Source organism: Schistocerca cancellata, chromosome 3 (assembly GCF_023864275.1).
Source record: "Schistocerca cancellata isolate TAMUIC-IGC-003103 chromosome 3, iqSchCanc2.1, whole genome shotgun sequence".
Lineage (NCBI taxonomy): Eukaryota > Metazoa > Arthropoda > Insecta > Orthoptera > Acrididae > Schistocerca > Schistocerca cancellata.
In genome coordinates, this window is record NC_064628.1 from 685,090,782 (window position 1) to 685,113,555 (window position 22,774).

Here is a 22,774-nt window from a genome sequence, read left to right on the forward strand (position 1 = left end):
TGTTGACACTCGCCTACTTCGTTAGAGCAACAAGTCAAATAATCTGATGGTGTGTGTACTGAAGGTCTTACATTGCGCACACCACAGACAGATGTGTCACATTAATATGACTGCATAGGGTATATCTCAGCCATTACAATCTTGTGCGTGTTTATACTGTAGTAAAGGGATCAGACTAAAGCAGCGGCTCACACATCGTAAATGACGTAGTACACAAAGATGGCACCTGATAAAAGGATTATTTCTCGAAGCGCCTAGCGCACAGAAGAAATAAAGAAATATGGTGACCGGCAGCAGCAAATGTTATTTCATAACAGACAAAAGCACTGCAGTTCACAGTACTACGCATACTTGTAAAAGGTAAGCAGGAGAATTGATGTGACGCAGCAGACAGTGGTAACCGCTGGGGCGACAGCAGTGCCGTTTACTGCAGCAGAAGGGCGGCGAACCGGCACGCAGAGCAGGTGTCTGGTGTGGGCGGCGTGATTCAGCCCAGTGGGCGGCGGCCCCGCGGCAGGACCGTCCCGAATTCTGCGGCCGTCGCTCCTTATTTTCAGCCATCCGCCAAATTACAGGCCCGTTTCAAAAATGGGACCGACACAAGTTGGCAGTTCGGCAAATTTGAGGGCGCTTTGCTGCTAAAGAGCCAGGCATTTCGCGGTTCATATTATTCGCTTGCTCTCGACGATGTTTAACTTGTCGTTACGCGCGTCTCGCACTCGCTCGACGCTCACTTTCCGAGGTACAATCTATGTGCAGATGAGTGTTGCCACCCGAGGATGCTATAGTTTCAAAGCGGACAAAATTTTATATCGCAAGCTGAGCTCGATCGCTATGATTTTCAAAGACTTTCCCATTTACGTGACCGAGTAAGATGCCATTGTTGTTAAAATACTGGGCTCGCTTAATGGAGTAGTGGTACTGAACTTCCTTTGTGCAATGTTGATGCTTAAGGCGAAGTTTGGAAAGATTGCTTTGAGAAAGATACTGTATAATTGTTATGTGTCGACAGTGTTATTTAGAGGGGGCCGAATAGGCACGCTATAAGCTCACCCAGAATATCGTGAAGTCTGAAACAGGATGCTCAATGAATGCTAATAAGAAAAGTACGTTGCTTTGGGAATACTTAACTTTAATCCATCCTTTTGGTATACATCGTTTATGGTGAATACAAGTAAGACTCTCTCCAGATATGGTTAACTGCGCCTTGCTAGGTCGTAGCTATGGACTTAGCTGAAGGCTATTCTAACTGTCTCTCGGCAAATGAGAGGAAGGCTTCGTACGTCTAGTCGCTAGCAATGTCGTCCGTACAACTGGGCGAGTGCTAGTCCGTCTTTCTAGACCTGCCATGTGGTGGCGCTAGGTCTGCAAGTACTGACAGTGGCGACACGCGGGTCCGACATGTACTAATGGACCGCGGCCGATTTAAGCTACCACCTAGCAAGTGTGGTGTCTGGCGGTGACACCACAATAATAATACTCATTTCGAGGTAATCGAATCGTAGCCACAGGCCAGTCACATACAAACAGCGTTTACTCGAAAAACTAGTACCTTCAATGAAAGCCTCACGACCCGTTGTCTTACTTGCTGATGAATCTCCCGGGCTGCTTCCTCGACTCGGGTAGGCGCGCCGGCCCTGGATCGAATCCGACCGGCGGATTAACGACGAGGGCCGATGTTCCGGCCAGCCTGGATGTCGTTTTTAGGCGGTTTTCCACATCCTGCTAGGTGAATACCGGCCTGGTCCCCAGGTTCCGCCACAGTTACACGGCTCACAGACATCTGAACACTTTCGCACTATTCCATGGATTACACTCGACGCAGACAGTTGGGGTACACTGATTCCGTCCCGGGGGGTACGGGGTGGCGGCAGGAAGGGCATCTGGCCACCCCTTAAACATTAACATGCTAAATACGATTAACAATGGCTGACACTGCATAACTGCGGGACAAGGCTCATGCAATAGAATTACGTACAGAGCTGCATTGGGCATCTTCAGAGGTACTCCTGGTTACAGTGAGACGGGCGACAAGACTCAGCGGAACGAGGAACAACTCTGAAGTTGCCCAATGTGGCTCTGGACGAAACGTCAGGAACAAAAAAGTTTCATGCGCCACTACCATACAACCTGAAAAGTTTATCAATATCTAACTGTTTAGTTACGCATGGATAGGTAACGGGAATCTGTGGTGGGGCGCATACACAGCAAATGATAGCTACTTGACAGAATAGTCGTTAGCTCATCAGAAAAATCATAAAAACCCTTCGACCGTCCTCTAATTATATTGCGACATGGGATGTTACGGGGATGCCCCCCTGTCATGTGCTTCACTCACAGTGGTATGGATGTAGCTGTACAATGTAGAAGTACAAATAATAACTGAACCACTTCTTTCAGGAGAGCAGTGTAGCCTTGCAAAAGACAGGTCTTGTAGCCACAGCGTGTTCCTAATGAACTAACAGATAAAAACAAGAGGGTACAATAATGCACCCAATATAGCGTAGACCACTAGCGAACTCAGTAATGATTCACATTTCATAAATATGTATGGGAATTGGATATAGCCCTAATCTCCTTCTCCTACTCCTCCCCCCTCCCTTTGCCCATCTCATCCTCCCCTCCCCCCCCCCAATCTCTGCCCACCTCCTTCCCCTACTTGTCTTACACTCTCTCTATTCATCTCTTCCTCCCTCATCTCTTCGTCCATATCCTCCTTCCCTTCTTTATATTCATTTTCTTCTCCCCTCTCTGTCGGTGTACTACATCTCCCGCCCTCTGACCTAATTTATTGTTATTGCAAACCGAAACTTGATCGGGAATAGAAGTGAAAATGAATGGGTAAATTAGTAGGAATCATTAGTACATGGCGTATGAGAGAGACTTTACCAGCTGCCTGCTGGATCTGTGAGGATAGTAGTTTTAATGTGCAAACAGGCAGAATTACAAAGTTAGCGATAAACACAACTTTCGTGTAATCGACTGTTTGATTGTATCCGAAAGCTAAATGTATATTTCGAATTGCCACGTTTGGATGTCTGTTTTGTCAATGTTCCAAGTCATTTTGCGTGTATGCTATAACTTGGGGAGTCAAACACGACTCTGTTCTTTGTTCCGAAGTCATAATGGATTGTGCTTGAGAAATACTTATTCGATTTGCCTCCAAATGCTGTCTACGCTCTTCATCAGTCTCACTGACTCGGCGATCAAGTAGATGGCCTGCGTTGTGCGTACGCCTGCAGATATTTCGACGCCTCACTGGTGACATTCTTTCCAAAGAAACAAATCACAAAATGAAATCAACTGAATGTTTGCAAGATAGCAAATTATCACGAACTGTCAAAATGGTTCAAATAGCTCTGAGCACTATGGGACTTAACATCGGAGGTCATCAGTCCCCTAGAACTTAGAACTACTTAAACTTTCTCTGCCTCGTGATGACTGGGTGTTGTGTGATGTCCTTAGGTTGGTTAGGTTTAAGTAGTTCTAAGTTCTAGGGGACTGATGACCATAGATGTTAAGTCCCATAGTGCTCAGAGCCACTACTTAAACCTAACTAACCAAAAGACATCACACACATCCATGCCCGAGGCAGGATTCGAACCTGCGACCTTAGCGGTCACGCGTTTCCAGACTGAAGCGCCTAGAACCGCACGGCCACACCGGCCGGCTCACGAACTGTCATCAATTAAATCTTTGCAGTACACCAAAGATATGATCACCAGCGATAATACACTGAAATGTCGATTGTAACTTTATTCTTTTACGCGAAATATCAATATTCAGTGCTGAATTTGTTGTTGGTGCGAAAACATGCGACAGCAGAGCTGTCAAACTGAACATCACTTTTTTTTGTTTTGAAATCATGTGACAACACAACTTCAAACCGACCATCACATTTCTTTCATGAGTAGTTCTCAAGTGATGATATTTTATACATGCGACAACTGATTTTTATTTGTATAGATATGAAGGTATTCGGCCAAATAGACAAACAACATCTGTGATTCAAGAATGGACTCGTATTGGAAGATTATGTGTGTATAAATCTCAAAAATATCTGGTAAAATCGAAGTAAGCAAGGGACTACACAAGCGTCTATCAAAAATTGTCATTTATAACAAACAATAGGTTTTAACTATTTTGGCGATCAAATAAGTTATCTAGAAGATCAAGACATAAGTAAGGACATTAATAGTCCAATATACGTATTTGGGGCACTGTAAACAGAACTTCAAAAATAAGATGAGGGATAAAATTAAAATTAATAATAAAATATGACTGTGAAAGGATGCACAAAATTATGAGAAATGAAAATGTTAAAAAAACAATAAACGATACAGAGATAGTTGGAGCGATCCTGTGGAACGAATTTCAGAGCGGCGACTACCACTACAAGGCAAGAAACATGTACCATAAGGTACAAGAAATCTTGGAAGAGCCAAGAATAAATGGAATGAGTAAGGCTAACCCCCGTAGACAGAACAGGCATCACCCATAATCCCTGAAAGCGAAGAAATGAGAATTGCGATAGATAATCATGATGATGAAAGTAAGCGTAGATTATAACGTCTAATCCCTGAAAACGACGCAAGTGTTATTAGCTGCTGATGAGAGATGTAGACGTAGAGCAACTGTATAGCAACTGGGCGACAACGTGCACGATCGTGTATCGGCAGGCACAAATCTCGACTAAACAGGACACCTGCGAAGATTCGCATTTTAACAATCACAAAGGAATCTTCATTAAAGCACTCAAAATAGTGCGAATTACCACCAACTGCGCGTAGCATTTTATTGAGAGTGTAGATAACAACTTACATAACGGATTTGAGTCCTTCACGAGAAAGTACTAAACTGGATATGTCATGATTTGAAATGTGTTTAATGAATGAATTAATTAAATTAATAATGGAAATTCAAAGTGATAGCTAATATGTTTCACTTACCTTAAAATAACACTTTTTCTAGCGATGCAGAGCATTTTCTTCATTTGTGAGGCGTTCGATGTTGGAGCAATTACAAGCGGTGTGTCATTAAAACTTTATTCTCATTCTATAAGACTTGAAAAACTTTCCCGTATATTTCTTCAGATTTGAATGTAGCACGTAGAGTTTTCCATTCAATAATCTGCCTCCGATAATGGGGTGCGTTCAATATGTACGGGGTGGTTCAAATGGCTCTGAGCACTATGGGACTTAACTTCTAAAATCATCAGTCCCCTAGAACTTAGAACTACTTAAACCTAACTAACCTAAGGACATCACACACATCCATGCCCGAGGCAGGATTCGAACCCGCGACCGTAGCGGCACGCGGTTCCAGACTGTGTATGGGATGGAAACAGAATCTCTTTATATATATGACCGCTTTTTTGTTAACTTAGCCATCTGATAGAGGATAAAAATGGTTCAAATGGTTCTAAGCACTATGGGACTTAACATTTGAGGTCATCAATCCTAGACTTGGAACTACTTAAACTAGACTTGGAACTACTTAAACTAGACTTGGAACTACTTAAACCTAACTAACCTAAAGACATCACACACATCCATGCCCGAGGCGGATTCGAACCTGCGACCGTAGCAGCAGCGCGGTTCCGGACTGAAGCGCCTAGAACCGCTCGGCCACAGCGGCCGGCGATAGGGGATAACGTGAGTAGAAAGCACGCATATGGACGACTGTTACGGAGTCTCTCCGGCAACTGTTGGACTGTATGCAGAATCTTGCAACTCAACGGAGTAGCCGAAGCGAAATCGCGAGACTCGCCGATTTTCACGAGACACTCGAGTGTAGCTTTCAGTAATATGCGCCCACCTCATTCATCGCTGTCCTACGTGGGCACTGGAAACCCCGTGCACCTATTACGTTAGGAGAGTATTGTCGGACTGTTTCGGGAAGATGTCGCGTAGTAGCTATAGCTAAGCAGCGCAACCGGCGAATGCAACAGCATAAGCTGTGTGTTTATCAAACCATATAACAGTAACGTATCAAAGCCTGTCGTCGCAAGTAGCGTAGTAGCGAGTGGATTAATTGTAATACTGCATTTTTGAGCACGTTTGATTTGGAATGTACGAGCAATTCAATGCGGCCTTGATTCTCTATCATCTATTGCCCTGCTGAATCACTCAAAGTTAAACCGTATCATTTCGGCGACCGAGAATTAATTGAAATAAGTGAGATGCTAGATCTTTTAGAGAAGGGCTAAGCGATGGCAAACTCTCCAGTGGCTGAAACTTTAATAGTAAAATTACCGAAGTGTGTGTGTGTTGTAGGCACGGTTAGGGTGTGTAGTATTGACTGAGAGCAATAAACTACGAAACTGGACTTCATTAATGGTCCTAATTTCGAAATTCCCCTATCATTTATTTAATTTAGATTAAATATGAGTCCCAATAGTTTTTTTTTATAATTTATGGGCTTTCGAGACTGCCCATGCAGCCATCTCAACATTGCGTACGACAGTGCGTAACGAACATTCATTATGGTCAAGCCGAGCCCCGCGGCTACAGCAGCGGACGTTTGTCAATAGTTAAAGTTCATAATAGACCAATTTTTCTTTCAGGCAACAACAGTTTAGATCTTTAAGGAGCACTCTCTCTCCCTCCCTCCCTCCCTCCCTCCCTCCAACTCTCTCTCTCTCTCTCTCTCTCTCTCTCTCTCTCTGCGTGTGTGTGTATGTGTGTGTGTGGGGGGGGGTTGTGTGTGGGGGGGGGGGGGTTGTGTGTGTGTGTGTGTGTGTGTGTGTGTGTGTGTGTGTGTGTGTGTGTGTGTTTTGCATATCTCCCTCTGACTTGCATAATGGCGTGAGTGTGTGTGTGTGTGTTTTGCATATCTCCCTCTGACTTGCATAATGGCGTGAAACGACAGTACATAGGAGTGTCGAGAGGTGCTTCAGCGGCCATCTTCCATTCCTTGACCACTCCTCTCAGACTCGTGAGCGCTACTGACACAATAGTTGAAGGAGAAATAGCGGCGGCACACGTTTCTAAAGCTAGTATTAAAGGTCGGTAAAAAAAGAGCTGAGACCGTATTCGTTCACGTATTAGCCAGCTACCCTCTCCACGAGATGTACCAGCAGACAATCGTCGTATTTTGATCGCCATAACGTAAGCTTGGATTTGAACGATCTTACAAGAACACTTGTCAGAATGTTTTGCGTTGTTTAAGTGCAGACAATTAGCAAAAAGTCCGCAGCTCGTGGTCGTGCAGTAGCGTTCTCGCTTCCCACGCCCGGGTTCCCGGGTTCGATTCCCGGCGGGGTCAGGAATTTTCTCTGCCTCGTGATGACTGGGTGTTGTGAGATGTCCTTAGGTTAGTTAGGTTTAAGTAGTTCTCAGTTCTAGGGGACTGATGACCACAGCAATTAAGACCCATAGTGCTCAGAGCCATTTGAACCATAGTGCTCAGAGCCAATTACCAAAAATGTTAGAATTATATGTGCAAACACTAATAGATCAAAGTTTAGAGATGACTCATGAACAAGTCTTTATTGACGTGCAGCCTACTATGACAGATCACTCTAGCGCTCGCTGTCAGTAATTCATGCTCTCCAGTCGTAATAGCCAAGTCTGCAATACACGAATAACAAGGTCAGTGACTCATGGGACGTAGAGAGGTATTTCAGTTCGCGATGGCCTGACAAAGTTCCGACTATTTACCCTCACTGTGGGTGTAATTTTAGTCTGAAAAGTTAATTACTTATTCCGGTTACTTTTAACCACATACTGTACTCTTCAGTTCGAGAACTGTTTCGATACAGTTCCCCACGCTCCATCTAACCTAGGAAGATTTCTTCATCTCTCTATAACTAGTGCAACGTGCAACCATTTGAGCCTGCCTTGATGCCTTGGTTGATGAATAAGTTAACTGATACCCCAGGATGTGTCCTATCAACCTATCAGTTACTTTACCAGGGTTGTCCATAAAGTCCTTTTCTTGACGATTCGATTGAGTACTTCTTCACTGGTTATCTGTTCTCCTCCTCTTATCTGTAGCAGTGTATCATCACATTTTAAAAACTGATAAAACATTTGTCTACATTGTTTATTCTTCATGTTTCACTTCAAACACACTCCAGTCATATACGTTCATAAAAGACAAACATTTATCTGTTTCCGAAAAGGTTTTCTCGCTATATACAATCTACATTTCATATCTTCTTTACTTCTACCGTCATAATCTGTTTTTCTGCCTGCTTACCAAAACTCATCTACTAAACATTATTTATTCGTAAGAGACCATGTCGAGTTTTTTAATAATATTTCCGCCATTTCACTGTACATTTTAATATTCATTCATTTCACACTAACACGATTTCAGCTTTATAACCATTATCACATACAAATAGCCATTATCACGTACAAAGGTGAAAGACCTAAAAATGTTGTATATGTTTAAATGAAAAATTATCGTAGAAATATTACAACGTATATGTGGCCGTCACATTATAGTGTACGAATATTAAAATAGACAGTGCAGCTGACACAGTGGCCAGGACAAACATTTAATCACACTGTCTTTTGTTTATGATGCATGTCACAGCACTTTTTAGGCCGTCACAAACACAACAAAATGTGATGAATTGTCCCTCCAGTCCACAATGTCAGTTCTAGTTTGTTAGTTTCATGTTCCTTGGATCATTATGCTCGATAAATCATAATCATGTGGAACGAGCTATTTTGTATCCACGTAGCAAATTAATTGTGAATGTGGTTGATACTGAATATTTCTACGGTTTTTTATTTTTTATTTATTTTTTATACGGATTTGAATTAGTAACTCCTACCCATCACCTTTCTCACATTACTGTAACAGAAATTCTTCTACGGAATATAAGGAGCTGTCAAGAAGAAACTTTTTCAGTTTGTTTTAAAATTTTACTTGTTGTCAGTCAGACACTTTATATCACTGGGTAAGTGATCAAAAATTTTTGTTGCAGCACTGTACACACTTTTTTGTGCTAAGGATGACCTTCATGTGGAATAATAAATGAAATTTTTCCTTCTAGTATTGTAATTATAGTCATTATTTTTGCTTTTAAACTTGAGTGAATTATTTACCATAACCTTCATAAGGGAATACATATAGTGTTAAGCAGTAATCAGAATACCCAACTCCTTAAACAGATATCTACAAGATGACAGTGGATGAGCACCACATTTTATTATTACAGAACGTTTCTGAGCAAAGAATACTTTCTTTCCTAAAGATGAGTTACCCCAAAACGTCTTTCCATACGACGTTATTGAATGAAACTATGCAAAATACCTCAACTCACTGATTTGTCTCTCCCCAGGATTTGTAATGATTCTAAATGCAAATGTGGCTGAACTAAGCTGTCTTAGGAGTTTCAAAATTTGCTCGTTCCAGTTTAAATTCTCATCAATTTGAACACCTAAGAATTTGAAGTTTCTAACCTATTATTATTTCCTTTCCACGCGTTACAAATAACATTGGTGTAGTACCTCTAGACGAGCAGAACTGAATATGTTGTGTTTTTTTTTTTTAATTGAGGGTGAGACCATTTACAGAAAACCAGTAAATAATACTTTTGAGAACATCGTTTACTATTTCTTCGCCGGCCGCGGTGGTCTCGCGGTTCTAGGCGCGCAGTCCGGAACCGTGCGACTGCTACGGTTGCAGGTTCGAATCCTGCCTCGGGCATGGATGTGTGTGATGTCCTTAGGTTAGTTAGGTTTAAGTAGTTCTAAGTTCTAGGGGACTGATGACCAGAGCTGTTAAGTCCCATAGTGCTCAGAGCCATTTTGAACTATTTCTTCTGTTCGTATTTACATCCTGCAATACGACGACTGGTACATATGGCGAGATATATGTTGTCATATTTCGATGACCACTTGTCATTTTGGAAATGTCGGACATTATTCTGTCTCTCACCTTTGCACGTCACAATGGCTACAAAGCCGAAATCGTGATGGAGTGAAATATATTAATATTAAAATATACAGTCAATCGGTTGAAATTCCATTAAAAAACTCGTCTCCTAATTTGAGGCTCTCAGTTCCTAATTTGATTCCTTTGGCATCGGCTGAATTAATTCGACTACACTCAACGATTGCAAACGATTATAATGTGGTGAGTTTTATCCACTTGACATCTCGTGCATGAGGTGCATCGTAAAATGAATATGTTTTACCACAAACAGACGTTGAAGACCTGAAGATAATAGCAAAGACTGTTTAAACCTATTGTCTTGAATTTTAAAGAAAAATATTTTGTGTGATCTTGTCTTTTGAACGGTTTTTAACTATTAAAACAGATCGTCCTTCAGTACTCTCATAATGAGAAAAATCAGTCAGCTACGCTCCATTACCCTTGTTTTGCTTTTTTTGACGTTCGTATTACTAGTTGTAAAAGGCTATCTTAATCACAAATGATACAAAATTGATTTTACTTACTATTCGTTTATAGTGTCCTACTGCCCAGAAATTCAGCTTCTTTAAGTTATGTTACGCAGCAACTAGTCTCCTTCACAAAAAATACGTCAATAAATAAATTGAGCTTCATAGTTTAATGAGGATAATCAACGTTTCACGTAGTAATGCTGCAATGCTTTACTTCTGTTACAGCTCCTGAAATCCTTCACTATGAGCCGATCACACTCGCTGCAGATATGTGGTAAGTATCGAATCTCTGAAGACTCTATGTTTAGTACTCTGAGACACTGAAGTTAACAGCACATAAGCTCTTTCGAGGGTCTCTTTTCAACGTCTTGTGCGCTAAAAATAAGCAACACAGTTATCCCAACACTTGCCAGACACTATCTCACCAAAAGTATCCACACACTTATTTACAGACATTAACATGATTTGTGTTCACCCTTCGCCTTCAGATCTGCTGGAGACACTTTCAACAAGGCATCTGAATGTTTGTGGTGAAATAGCAGCGCATTCTTTCTCAAGAGCCGAAACCAGAAAAAGGTAATGATTTTGGATGCAGAGGTCTGGAGCGAAGTCGACGTTGTACCTCATCCCAATGGTGTTCCACTGGATTCTGGTCGGGACCCCGGAAAGGCCAGACCATTTCATGAATGTTCTTGACCTCAAACCATTCCCTCATAGATGCTGCTTTATGACATGCTGCATTGTCATGCTGATGCTATCATCGTCTCCGGAGTGTTTCCCTACCTTACGCAGTACACAATGGTGTAAAATATCTTCATATTCTTCGTCATATAGTGTTTTATTAAGCGCAACAGGAGCACACCCTAATCACGATAAACACAACCCCATACCTAACACCACCCAGTCCGTGTCCGCCCCTGGTAGCTGCGTGGTCAGCGCGACGGAATGTCATACCTAACGGCCCGGGTTCGATTCCCGGCTGGATCGGAGATTCTCTCCGTTCAGGGATTGGGTGTTGTGTTGTCCTTATCATCATCATTTCACCCCCATCGACATGCAAGTTGCCGAACTGGCGTCAACTCGAAAGACTTGCGCCAGGCAAACGGACTTCCCGACGGGAGGCCCTAGCCACACGGTATTTACATTTTATTTACCCCGTCCGTCCTTCAGTGTTGGCGCTACGTCTGACGTAACGACATCGGGCAAACCCAAATCCTTCCTTCTGATTGCCAGAGGATATAGGGTAATTTATCACTCCAAATCACTAGTTTCTACTCATCCTTTGTCTAGTGATGTTACTCTTTACACCACTTCAAGCGTCGTTTAGCACAGACTACAGAAATTTGTGGCTTATGATGAGCTGCTCGACCACTGTTCGCTATTCTTTTTAAGTCCCTATGCACAGTCATTGTGATAGACGGACTGTTCGTAGAACAATGGAACTCACGAGTGATTCCTTCCAATGGTTTCACACGACTTTTTACAACCACCTTCCGCAGTGCTTGACGGTCGCTGTCCTCCAGCACATGAGGAGTGCCTGGTGTGGGTTACACTGATGTTGATATTTCGAGTTTCCTCTTCACAATCACATCACCAACGGTGGAGTTGGGCAGCTTTGGAAATGTTGATTTATTACTCAGGTGACATCCAATGATTAGTCCTCATTGGAAATCACTGAGCTCTCCTGAGGATCCGTTCTGCCCTTACTGCTTACTGCTGAAAACATACTTCCTTATACAGGGTAGTCCATTGATAGTGACCGGGCAAAATATCTCACGAAATAAGCATCAAACGAAAAAACTAAAACGACGGAAACTCGTCTAGCTTGAAGGGGGAAACCAGATGGCGCTATGGTTGGCCCGCTAGATACCGCTGCCATAGGTCAAACGGATATCAACTGCGTTTTTTTTTTAAATAGGAACCCCTATTTTTATTACATATACGTGTAGTACGTCAAGAAATATCAATGTTTTAGTTGGACCACTTTTTTCGCTTTGTGATAGATGGAGCTGTAATAGTCACAAACGTGTAAGTACGTGGCATCACGTAACATTTCACCAGTGCGGACGGTATTTGCTTCGTGATACATTACCCGTATGAAGATGGACCGTTTACCAATTGCGGAAAAGGTCGATATCGTGTTGATGTATGGCTATTGTGATCAAAATGCCCAACGGGCGTGTGCTATGTGTGCTGCTCGGTATCCTGGACGACATCATCCAAGTGTCCGGACCGTTCGCCGGATAGTTACTTTATTTAAGGAAACAGGCAGTGTTGAGCCACATGTGAAACGTCAACCACGTCTTGCAACAAATGATGATGCACAAGTAGGTGTTTTAGCTGCTGTCGCGGCTAATCCGCACATCAGTAGCAGACAAATTGCGTGAGAATCGGGAATCTCAAAAACGTCGGCGTTGAGAATGCTACATCAACATCGATTGCACCCGTTCCATATTTCCATGCACCAGGAATTGCATGGCGACGACTTTGAACGTCATGTACAGTTCTGCCGCTGGGCACAAGAGAAATTACGGGACGATGACAGATTTTTTGCACGCGTTCTATTTAGCGACGAAGCGTCATTCACCAACAGCGGTAACGTAAACCGGCATAATATGCAGTATTGGCCAACGGAAAATCCACGATGGCTGCGACAAGTGGAACATCAGCGACCTTGGCGGGTTAATATATGATGCGGCATTACGGGAGGAAGGATAATTGGCCCCCATTTTATCGATGGCAATCTAAATAGTGCAATGTATGCTGATTTCCTACGTAATGTTCTACCGATGTTACTACAAGATGTTTCTCTGCAAGACAGAATGGCGATGTACTTCCAACATGATGGATGTCCGGCACATAGCGGTATTGAATAGCATATTTCATGACAGGTGGATTGGTCGTCGAAGCACGCACGCCCGCACGTTCACTGGATCTGACGTTCCCGGATTTCTTTCTGTGGGGAAAGTTGAAGGATATTTGCTATCGTGATCCACCGACATCGCCTGACAACATGCGTCAGCTCATTGTCAATATATGTGCGAACATTACGGAAGGCGAACTACTCGCTGTTGAGAGGAATGTCGTTACACGTATTGCCAAATGCGTTGAGGTTGGCGGACATAATTTTGAGCACTTATTGTATTAATGTGGTATTTACAGGTAATCACGCAGTAACAGCATGCGTTCTAAGAAATGATAAGTTCACAAAGGTACATGTATCACATTGGAACAACCGAAATAAAATGTTCAAACGTACCTACGTTCTGGATTTTAATTTAAGAAACCTACCTGTTACCAACTGTTCGACTAAAATTGTGAGTCATATGATTGTGACTATTACAGCGGCATCTATCACAAAGTGAAAAAAGTGATCCAACTGAAACATTCATATTTCTTTACGTACTACACGAATATGTAATAAAAAAATGGGGGTTGCTATTTTAAAGAACGCAGTTGATACCCGTTTGACCTATGGCAGTGCCATCTAGCGGGCTAACAATAGCACCATCTGGTTTTCCCCCGTCAAGCTACACGAGTTTCGTTCTTTGTAGTTTTTTCGTTTGACGTTTATTTCGTGAGATATTTGGCCCGGTCACGATCAATGGACCACCCTGTATACTGGCGGATCCATCTCTCGTGACATCTAGTGGTCAATTCCGCATTACATAGTGGAATCAGGATGCTTTCGCTCAGATTAGCCGCTATTGTCTGCCGACAGGTCGCTAGGCGTGACGACGTACGTGCTGCTGACGGGCTTCTCGCCGTTCGGCGGCGAAACAGACCAGGAGACTTTCTGCAACATCTCCGGCGCGCAGCTCGACTTCCCAGAGGAGCTGTTCGAGGATGTGTCGGAGGCGGCGCAGGACTTCATCCGCAGGCTTCTCGTGCGGGATCCCAGGTGAGTCCTAACCTGCTACTCAGCCGCAGTGCGAAACACAGTGAAGACGGCGGCCGCACTGCGACGACACACCGAGTCCATACTACGCTTTAACGTTAGTCGTCAGCAATGGCACGAGACTGAATCCCACAAAGTTTTGGAAGCTGATCATGGATATTTCCTCAGTATTTTGGTATAAGGGAGTACTTGGTCTCTGATTGCTCGTTACAGAGTACTCGTCACAATGTAATTATGAATTTTTGGTTTGTTACCCCAGTTACCTTCGTTCCTCTGAAAATACCTTCACAACAGTGAATTAGCCTGTAATCTGTAGCCACGAAAACGTACACCGCAAAACGTGAAGTAATGCGGCACGCCTCAAACGAATCACATGATTTTTTATCACGCTATTTTCAATCCATTCTGCCAGTGCACCATACAGCACGTAACAAAAGCAAAACTGTTTTCTCAAAGGTATTGTTCAGATTGTCGACCATCAGGATCAGGGCAGAATGTACAGCGATTGTTAACTTACAACTGAACGAACATTTAATAAATGCTTAACAGAGTTCTTACCACCTCAGATTTGTCAGTCATGAGCTGTCGACGACTTCTAAAAGCCGTATGGTAATTTAGTTGGTCGAATTACGTCATGGAGACGTCACACAGGTCACTGAACTTCCATATGCTACACGTCATTATGTCGATGTCTCTGAATGAGGAACACTAGTAGCGATGCTGATTTCATTAGATGACGATATCACAAATGATTTCTGTGTGGACTTTCAGCACAATGTGCTCGTTTCTGTGCACCGTTACGATCTAGCCGCTCTCTCGGTTGTTTTTACACAGCCTGATCTCAATGACAGGGGCCCATATAGGCAGATGCATGGAATAGTATTTCCCTTCAGTCAAACGTAATCTCGTATCTTCCTTCTTAAAGTTATGTTCGGCCTTAGCACATTTGTCGAAATCGCGACATTTAATGTGACGTCAGTGATCTATGTGGCGTTCTGAAATTGTACTATGGTGCGCGTCATTTACGATGGCGGCCGAGTTTAGGTTCGTTCTGCGCATCTGACGTCACAAAACACAGTCAGCCAATGAACAGAGAACGATGTTGCCAGAGCTCGACTGCAATGCAGAGCAGGGACGAGTGCCTTCAGTTTTAGAAACGTTCAGTCATAAATAAAGTAATTGAACAAAAGCAATGTCTTGATAGCAAACTTTCTTTTATAGAAAGTTTGGAAAAAGCATTCTTTATACCAATTGCTTCATATTCTATTAATTAATTAAACCAAACAAGCAATAAGCCTCCTAATTCAGGCAATAGCAAGGAAAGGTTTTTGTATCACCCCACGAACCGCTTTTTCGCAATAAAGAACAGCGGCAATTGTTTATTTCCTATTGTACTTCAAAGAAATGTGAATAATTCATAATTATACCAACAGTGTTTGTCGGTATTTTGCGTGATAGATTCGGAATTACGTTAAATCATAAGCTGTGTTAGCGTAATGGTTAGGGTGTTTGGATGTTAAGTGAAAGGTTCTGTGTTCAAACCTTGATCGGTGCTTAATATTTTCTTTATTTAGAAACAATATCGAAGTGTCTTACTTCATGAATTTTATTCGTTTGAATGTAATTTCTTGAAATTTCTAGTGCTTTGTCTCTTTATTATAACCATAATACGTTTTCGGTTTTTCTAATTTTGTCCTCCAATATTTCTTTTCACAGCAATTAAAAACAATGAAAAGGCACACATACAATATTCATGTTATCTATTTTGTTTGTATATCTTCTCTTCCGCAGTCGCTGTTTTACTATTCATATTGAGATATATTCTTTGCGACAGTATTAAAAGTATTATTTAGAGCAGAATTTCGGCTCGTACGTTGCCGAGCTACTTGATTGTCTGACGCAATTCCTTGCTTCGCTGCTTTGGCAATATCATCATCTTCAACGTTTTCGTCGACTGATCTATGTTTTGTCAAGTATTTGCTGTCCGTTGTGACAAACACAAATTGTTTGCGCCCTGCGCCTCACTGACAATATATTTTAGTTTCTATGTTTTATTACGTCCACAATGCAGTTTTGTGTACTTCGCCAATTCTGATTTAATCAGAACTTTTTAGAAAAAAGCGGAATGACTCTGGTGTAAATAAAACTTTTATTACAGTCGCGAAAGACGGAATATTTCTCAATATTACATACGACACCTATCTGGAACTTAAATTAAATGAGATATTGTTATACAGTAAATTTTATATGAAATTTAGGTATCTTGTCCACATTTCATTCTCAACATTGTGGCAACTAAAATCGACCATACGGAAAGCCTAGGCTATGGACTTTTACCTCTGCAAACTCTTCAAAATTCAGTGCAATGGTTTACTACATTTAATGCTGCACAATAACTGCGTTGAACATCGAATCAAAATTAAGTCATTTATGGGGGGATGATATCAGTCAAGAAGATGTGTAAAAATAAAAGTTTTGGGCCAAATAGTTTTTGTGAAATCGAATGATAAGTGTATCAAAGCAGTCGAAACACCATGTGTCAGCACAGGCGAGTAGTGCAGTGATGACAAAATCGCGGCCGGCCTGAGTGGCCGAGCGGTTCTAGGCGCTACAGTCTGGAACCGCGTGACTGCTACGGTCGCAGGTTCGAATTCTGCCTCAGGCATGGATGTGTGTGATGTCCTTAGGTTAGTTAGGTTTAAGTAGTTCTAAGTTCTAGGGGACTGGTGACCTTAGAAGTTACGTTCCATAGTGCTGACAGCCATTTGAACCATTTTGAACAAAATCGCGCACTGCGCGGAATGCGGGGAGCATTTCTCTGTAGCAGCGAAAGGGCTAATGCAGCCGTAGTGGCTTTACTTCATAAACTGCGCGCTCCCCCCCTAAACTTAAGTTTGCGAACTATACTATACTATGGCGCTGCTTCTCTTGGCGCGTGCGTCGTTTGCAAACTGTATGCGTCGTGTATCTTGTTTCGCATCGCACTTGCTCCACTCCCTCACGGTTCATGCAACTGACAAAAATGATGCCCATTGTACAATTAACCCTTCAAGTTTCCTTGAGACAGAGAAGTTGCTGTCCATGCATTAGCACGGCTTTAGAAAGCATCGCTCCTCCGAAACGCAACTCGCCCTTTTTTCACATGATATCTTGCGAACCATGGATGAAGGGTATCAGACGGATGCCATATTCCTTGACTTCCGGAAAGCGTTTGACTCGGTGCCCCACTGCAGACTCCTAACTAAGGTACGAGCATATGGGATTGGTTCCCAAGTATGTGAGTGGCTCGAAGACTTCTTAAGTAATAGAACCCAGTACGTTGTCCTCGATGGTGAGTGTTCATCGGAGGCGAGGGTATCATCTGGAGTGCCCCAGGGAAGTGTGGTAGGTCCGCTGTTGTTTTCTATCTACATAAATGATCTTTTGGATAGGGTGGATAGCAATGTGCGGCTGTTTGCTGATGATGCTGTGGTGTACGGGAAGGTGTCGTCATTGAGTGACTGTAGGAGGATACAAGGTGACTTGGACAGGATTTGTGATTGGTGTAAAGAATGGCAGCTAACTGTAAATATAGATGTGGTGTGCGTACTGTAAGACCTTCAGTACACACACCATCAGATTATTTGACTTGTCCCTCTAACGAAGTAGGCGAGTGTCAGCAATATGTCTCGTGGTCTTATCGTGGCATGTTTATCTTCTGCCGTTAAGTCAGACGATAGAAATGCCACTTGCACCCTTAGAGTAGCAGATTGACAGTGACCAACTTTAAACATAACTTGATTAATTTTCACACACATTCATTAAAATAACAGGCATAAAAATTACTTAACTTGGTTCTGGATGCTGCTTACAATTGACAATCTGAAGTTCCTTTGGGTCTTGATACGTTAATCTTATTCTCACATCTCTGATACTTGACATAGTGTCTATACATTTCTCTTCATTGCTATGTACAGGAATGTGATAATCTTATTAGGCGCAGACTGAAACTTGACTATAGACTGGTGCAGACAAATGCAGACTGGTACAGACTGATGCAGACACATGCAGACTGGTCATCGGAGGTCTGTACACTCATTATAATACCTCGCGCGTTCATGTATCACTGCGCGAGTGTGATCTGCGAGGAGAAAAGGTTCTACGTTAGCAGCAATCTCATTGGATGCGTTACATATTAATATGCGGATCGGCGGAAGCAGAATTTGGTCCATCTCTATGGCAGCGCCATCTCGTAGTGCGGAGACAGACGAGCACTGCGCCTGCGCTGTTGTGCTTAGCTGCGCGCGTTCTAGTGGGAAAGTTGTGTACGCACTGACTACGCGGAAACTATGTACACAACAATAGATAAATGTAAATTAATGCAGATGAATAGGAAAAAGAATCCCGTAATGGTTGAATACTCCATTGGTAGTGTAACGCTTGACACGGTCACGTCAATTAAATATTTGGGCGTAACATTGCAGAGCGATATGAAGTGGGACAAGCATGTAATGGCAGTTGTGGGGAAGGTGGATGGTCGTCTTCGGTTCATTGGTAGAATTTTGGGAAGATGTGGTTCATCTGTGGAGGAGACCGGTTATAGAACGCCGGTGCGACCTATTCTTGAGTACTGCTCGAGCGTTTAGGTATCCCTATCAGGTCGGACTGAGGGAGGACATAGAAGCAGTTCAGAGGCGGGCTGCTAGATTTGTTACTGGTAGGTTTGATCATCACGCGAGTGTTACGGAAATGCTTCAGGAACTCGGGTCGGAGTCTCTAGAGGAAAGGAGTCGTTCTTTTCGTGAATCGCTACTGAGGAAATTTAGAGAACCAGCATTTGAGGCTGTCTGCAGTGCAATTTTACTGCCGCCAACTTACATTTCGCGGAAAGACCACAAAGATAAGATAAGAGAGATTAGAGCTCGTACAGAGGTATAAAGGCAATCATTTTTCCCTCGTTCTGTTTGGGAGTGGAACAGGGAGAGAAGATGCTAGTTGTGGTACGAGGTACTCTCCGCGACGCACTGTGTGGTGGATTGCGGAGTTTGTATGTACACTCCTGGAAATGGAAAAAAGAACACATTGACACCGGTGTGTCAGACCCACCATACTTGCTCCGGACACTGCGAGAGGGCTGTACAAGCAATGATCACACGCACGGCACAGCGGACACACCAGGAACCGCGGTGTTGGCCGTCGAATGGCGCTAGCTGCGCAGCATTTGTGCACAGCCGCCGTCAGTGTCAGCCATTTTGCCGTGGCATACGGAGCTCCATCGCAGTCTTTAACACTGGTAGCATGCCGCGACAGCGTGGACGTGAACCGTATGTGCAGTTGACGGACTTTGAGCGAGGGCGTATAGTGGGCATGCGGGAGGCCGGGTGGACGTACCGCCGAATTGCTCAACACGTGGGGCGTGAGGTCGTGAGGTCTCCACAGTACATCGATGTTGTCGCCAGTGGTCGGCGGAAGGTGCACGTGCCCGTCGACCTGGGACCGGACCGCAGCGACGCACGGATGCACGCCAAGACCGTAGGATCCTACGCAGTGCCGTAGGGGACCGCACCGCCACTTCCCAGCAAATTAGGGACACTGTTGCTCCTGGGGTATCGGCGAGGACCATTCGCAACCGTCTCCATGAAGCTGGGCTACGGTCCCGCACACCGTTAGGCCGTCTTCCGCTCACGCCCCAACATCGTGCAGCCCGCCTCCAGTGGTGTCGCGACAGGCGTGAATGGAGGGACGAATGGAGACGTGTCGTCTTCAGCGATGAGAGTCGCTTCTGCCTTGGTGCCAATGATGGTCGTATGCGTGTTTGGCGCCGTGCAGGTGAGCGCCACAATCAGGACTGCATACGACCGAGGCACACAGGGCCAACACCCGGCATCATGGTGTGGGGAGCGATCTCCTACACTGGCCGTACACCACTGGTGATCGTTTAGGGGACACTGAATAGTGCATGGTACATCCAAACCGTCATCGAACCCATCGTTCTACCATTCCTAGACCGGCAAGGGAACGTGTTGTTCCAACAGGACAATGCACGTCCGCATGTATCCCGTGCCACCCAACGTGCTCTAGAAGGTGTAAGTCAACTACCCTGGCCAGCAAGATCTCCGGATCTGTCCCTCATTGAGCATGTTTGGGACTGGATGAAGCGTCGTCTCACGCGGTCTGCACGTCCAGCACGAACGCTGGTCCAACTGAGGCGCCAGGTGGAAATGGCATGGCAAGCCGTTCCACAGGACTACATCCAGCATCTCTACGATCGTCTCCATGGGAGAATAGCAGCCTGCATTGCTGCGAAAGGTGGATATACACTGTACTAGTGCCGACATTGTGCATGCTCTGTTGCCTGTGTCTATGTACCTGTGGTTCTGTCAGTGTGATCATGTGATGTATCTGACCGCAGGAATGTGTCAATAAAGTTTCCCCTTCCTGGGACAATGAATTCACGGTGTTCTTATTTCAATTTCCAGGAGTGTAGATGTAGATGAAGTGGGCATGATGGATATATCCGTCCACGCTCTGCTAATTTACAGTGGGCTGGACTGATACATCTGTCCGTTGTGGCTTGTAGCTAGTGAGAATGACAAGTTACCGGTCTGCCGTTGAAACTGTGGTGTTAGTTGAGCTTCGTCTACCAGATGACAGCTCTCTTCAGACAACATAGCGTATTCTGGGCTATTTATAACATTTTCCACTTTTTAGTCTGTGTTTATCGCCGCGTTAGTAATGATGTCTTGTAATGGCGAAAAGAAGTCGTTTAACAGATTCGGAGATAGAGCAGCTGCTCTTTGAAAGTGATGATAATTTCAGTGACAATTTTGAAAGTTTTCAAGATATAAATGTTGAGACTACTAAAATTGATTTCCATTCAAAAACATCTGAGAACGAGACACTACTGCAGCAGACGGTACTTAGTACATTTGTGCTTGCTAGTTCAGCTCGTGATCAACATTTGTTCAGTGATAATACTGGTGCAGTTGTGCCTCTATAACAATGTGATATGATGAGTTGTCTTGTAAGTGTTGTGGACGATGCTTTGTGCAAAATAACAGTTGAATAGACAATCTTACATTACAACGGTTCGTAGTTTCTCATCATAGTGTGGCAGAACCCTCCAGGGTTGTCAGTTGGCAGGATACTAAAAAGGAAGGAGGTGTAAACACTTACTGGAAAGCTCATAATTCGAGGAATTCTTCACTAATCAGAACACGAGATGTACTTTTCAAAGCGACCATCAGTTCACACACTTTTCTTCAGGACACTGATGAGTGAAAAGCGGTTTCATCTTTTAATGAGATTCCTCCACTTTACTGACAGTACCTCAGCAAAATCACCCGATTATGGAGTATCTTCATCGTAAATTAAGATCAGTATACGTACATGCCAGAAAGGGACATCATCGTTGTCGAGTCGTTGTTGCTCTGGAAAGGACGGCTTGGATGGAGGCAATTTATTCCGTCAAAGAGCAGCAGATTCAGCATCGAATTTTACAAAATCTGTGAAGGCAGCTCCGTGTGTGTATGGGACTTTATTGTTTCCACTGAAAAGGACACTAATTATGGTCGCCACTGTACAGAAGGAACAATAACCTCTCCAGTTGTTTTTGGGCTTGCACATAATATGATCTGGAAAGGTACCTGCATTTATCTCGACAACTCTTAAACCAGGCCAGATTTGGTGGTCAAGCTAACCAGTAATAGCACCGACATTGTCGTCACCATGCGGCAAGACAGGAAGGGACTCCCTGACTTCGTGAACAAGGAAAAAAAAAGAAGAAAGGAGAGAACATAACAGGTTATGGATGTAAGCAGATGGTAATAAAATGGGACAACAGAGACGTTGCTATAGTCAGCACCTTCCATGATGGCACATTTTTAAATGCAAGCCCGAAGATGGTAATCATTTAAAAGCCAGATGCTGTCATTGATTACAACAAGAATATTGGGGACGTGTACCAGTTTATTGTATTCTAAGCCTGACTTAAGACTCTGAAATACCACCTACGTAGGAAAGTAATTTAAATCTCAGCAGCACTAAGAAGAATCCTTAGAATAAAATGGCAACAGAGGTGTACCAATATCAGTGTCCACAACCAAGCACATGGTACTAGTATTGAGACAATAATAATCGAACGTTTTTCATTATCTTTTCCATTACCTTCGGAGGAAACTTATATTTTCTTGACTGTAGCTGATACAGTATTTACAGGGCTATTACAAATGATTGAAGCGATTTCATAAATTCACTGTAGCTCCATTCATTGACATATGGTCACGACACACTACAGATACGTAGAAAAACTCATAAAGTTTTGTTCGGCTGAAGCCCCGCTTCAGGTTTCTGCCGTCAGAGCGCTCGAGAGCGCAGTGAGACAAAATGGCGACAGGAGCCGAGAAAGCGTATGTCGTGCTTGAAATGCACTCACATCAGTCAGTCATAACAATGCAACGACACTTCAGGACGAAGTTCAACAAAGATCCACCAACTGCTAACTCCATTCGGCGATGGTATGCGCAGTTTAAAG

General features: G+C 43.5%; 1 protein-coding gene across 1 annotated transcript in view; it reads left to right on the forward strand.

Moving 5' to 3' along the window:
• Positions 1-22,774, forward strand: part of LOC126176510 (serine/threonine-protein kinase par-1-like) — a 488,353-nt gene that overhangs the window by 436,830 nt on the left and 28,749 nt on the right. The window contains exons 7-8 of the mRNA XM_049923666.1: positions 10,590-10,638; positions 14,086-14,265. Coding sequence (XP_049779623.1) covers positions 10,590-10,638; positions 14,086-14,265 — 229 coding nt within the window. The remainder of the gene's footprint in view (positions 1-10,589; positions 10,639-14,085; positions 14,266-22,774) is intronic.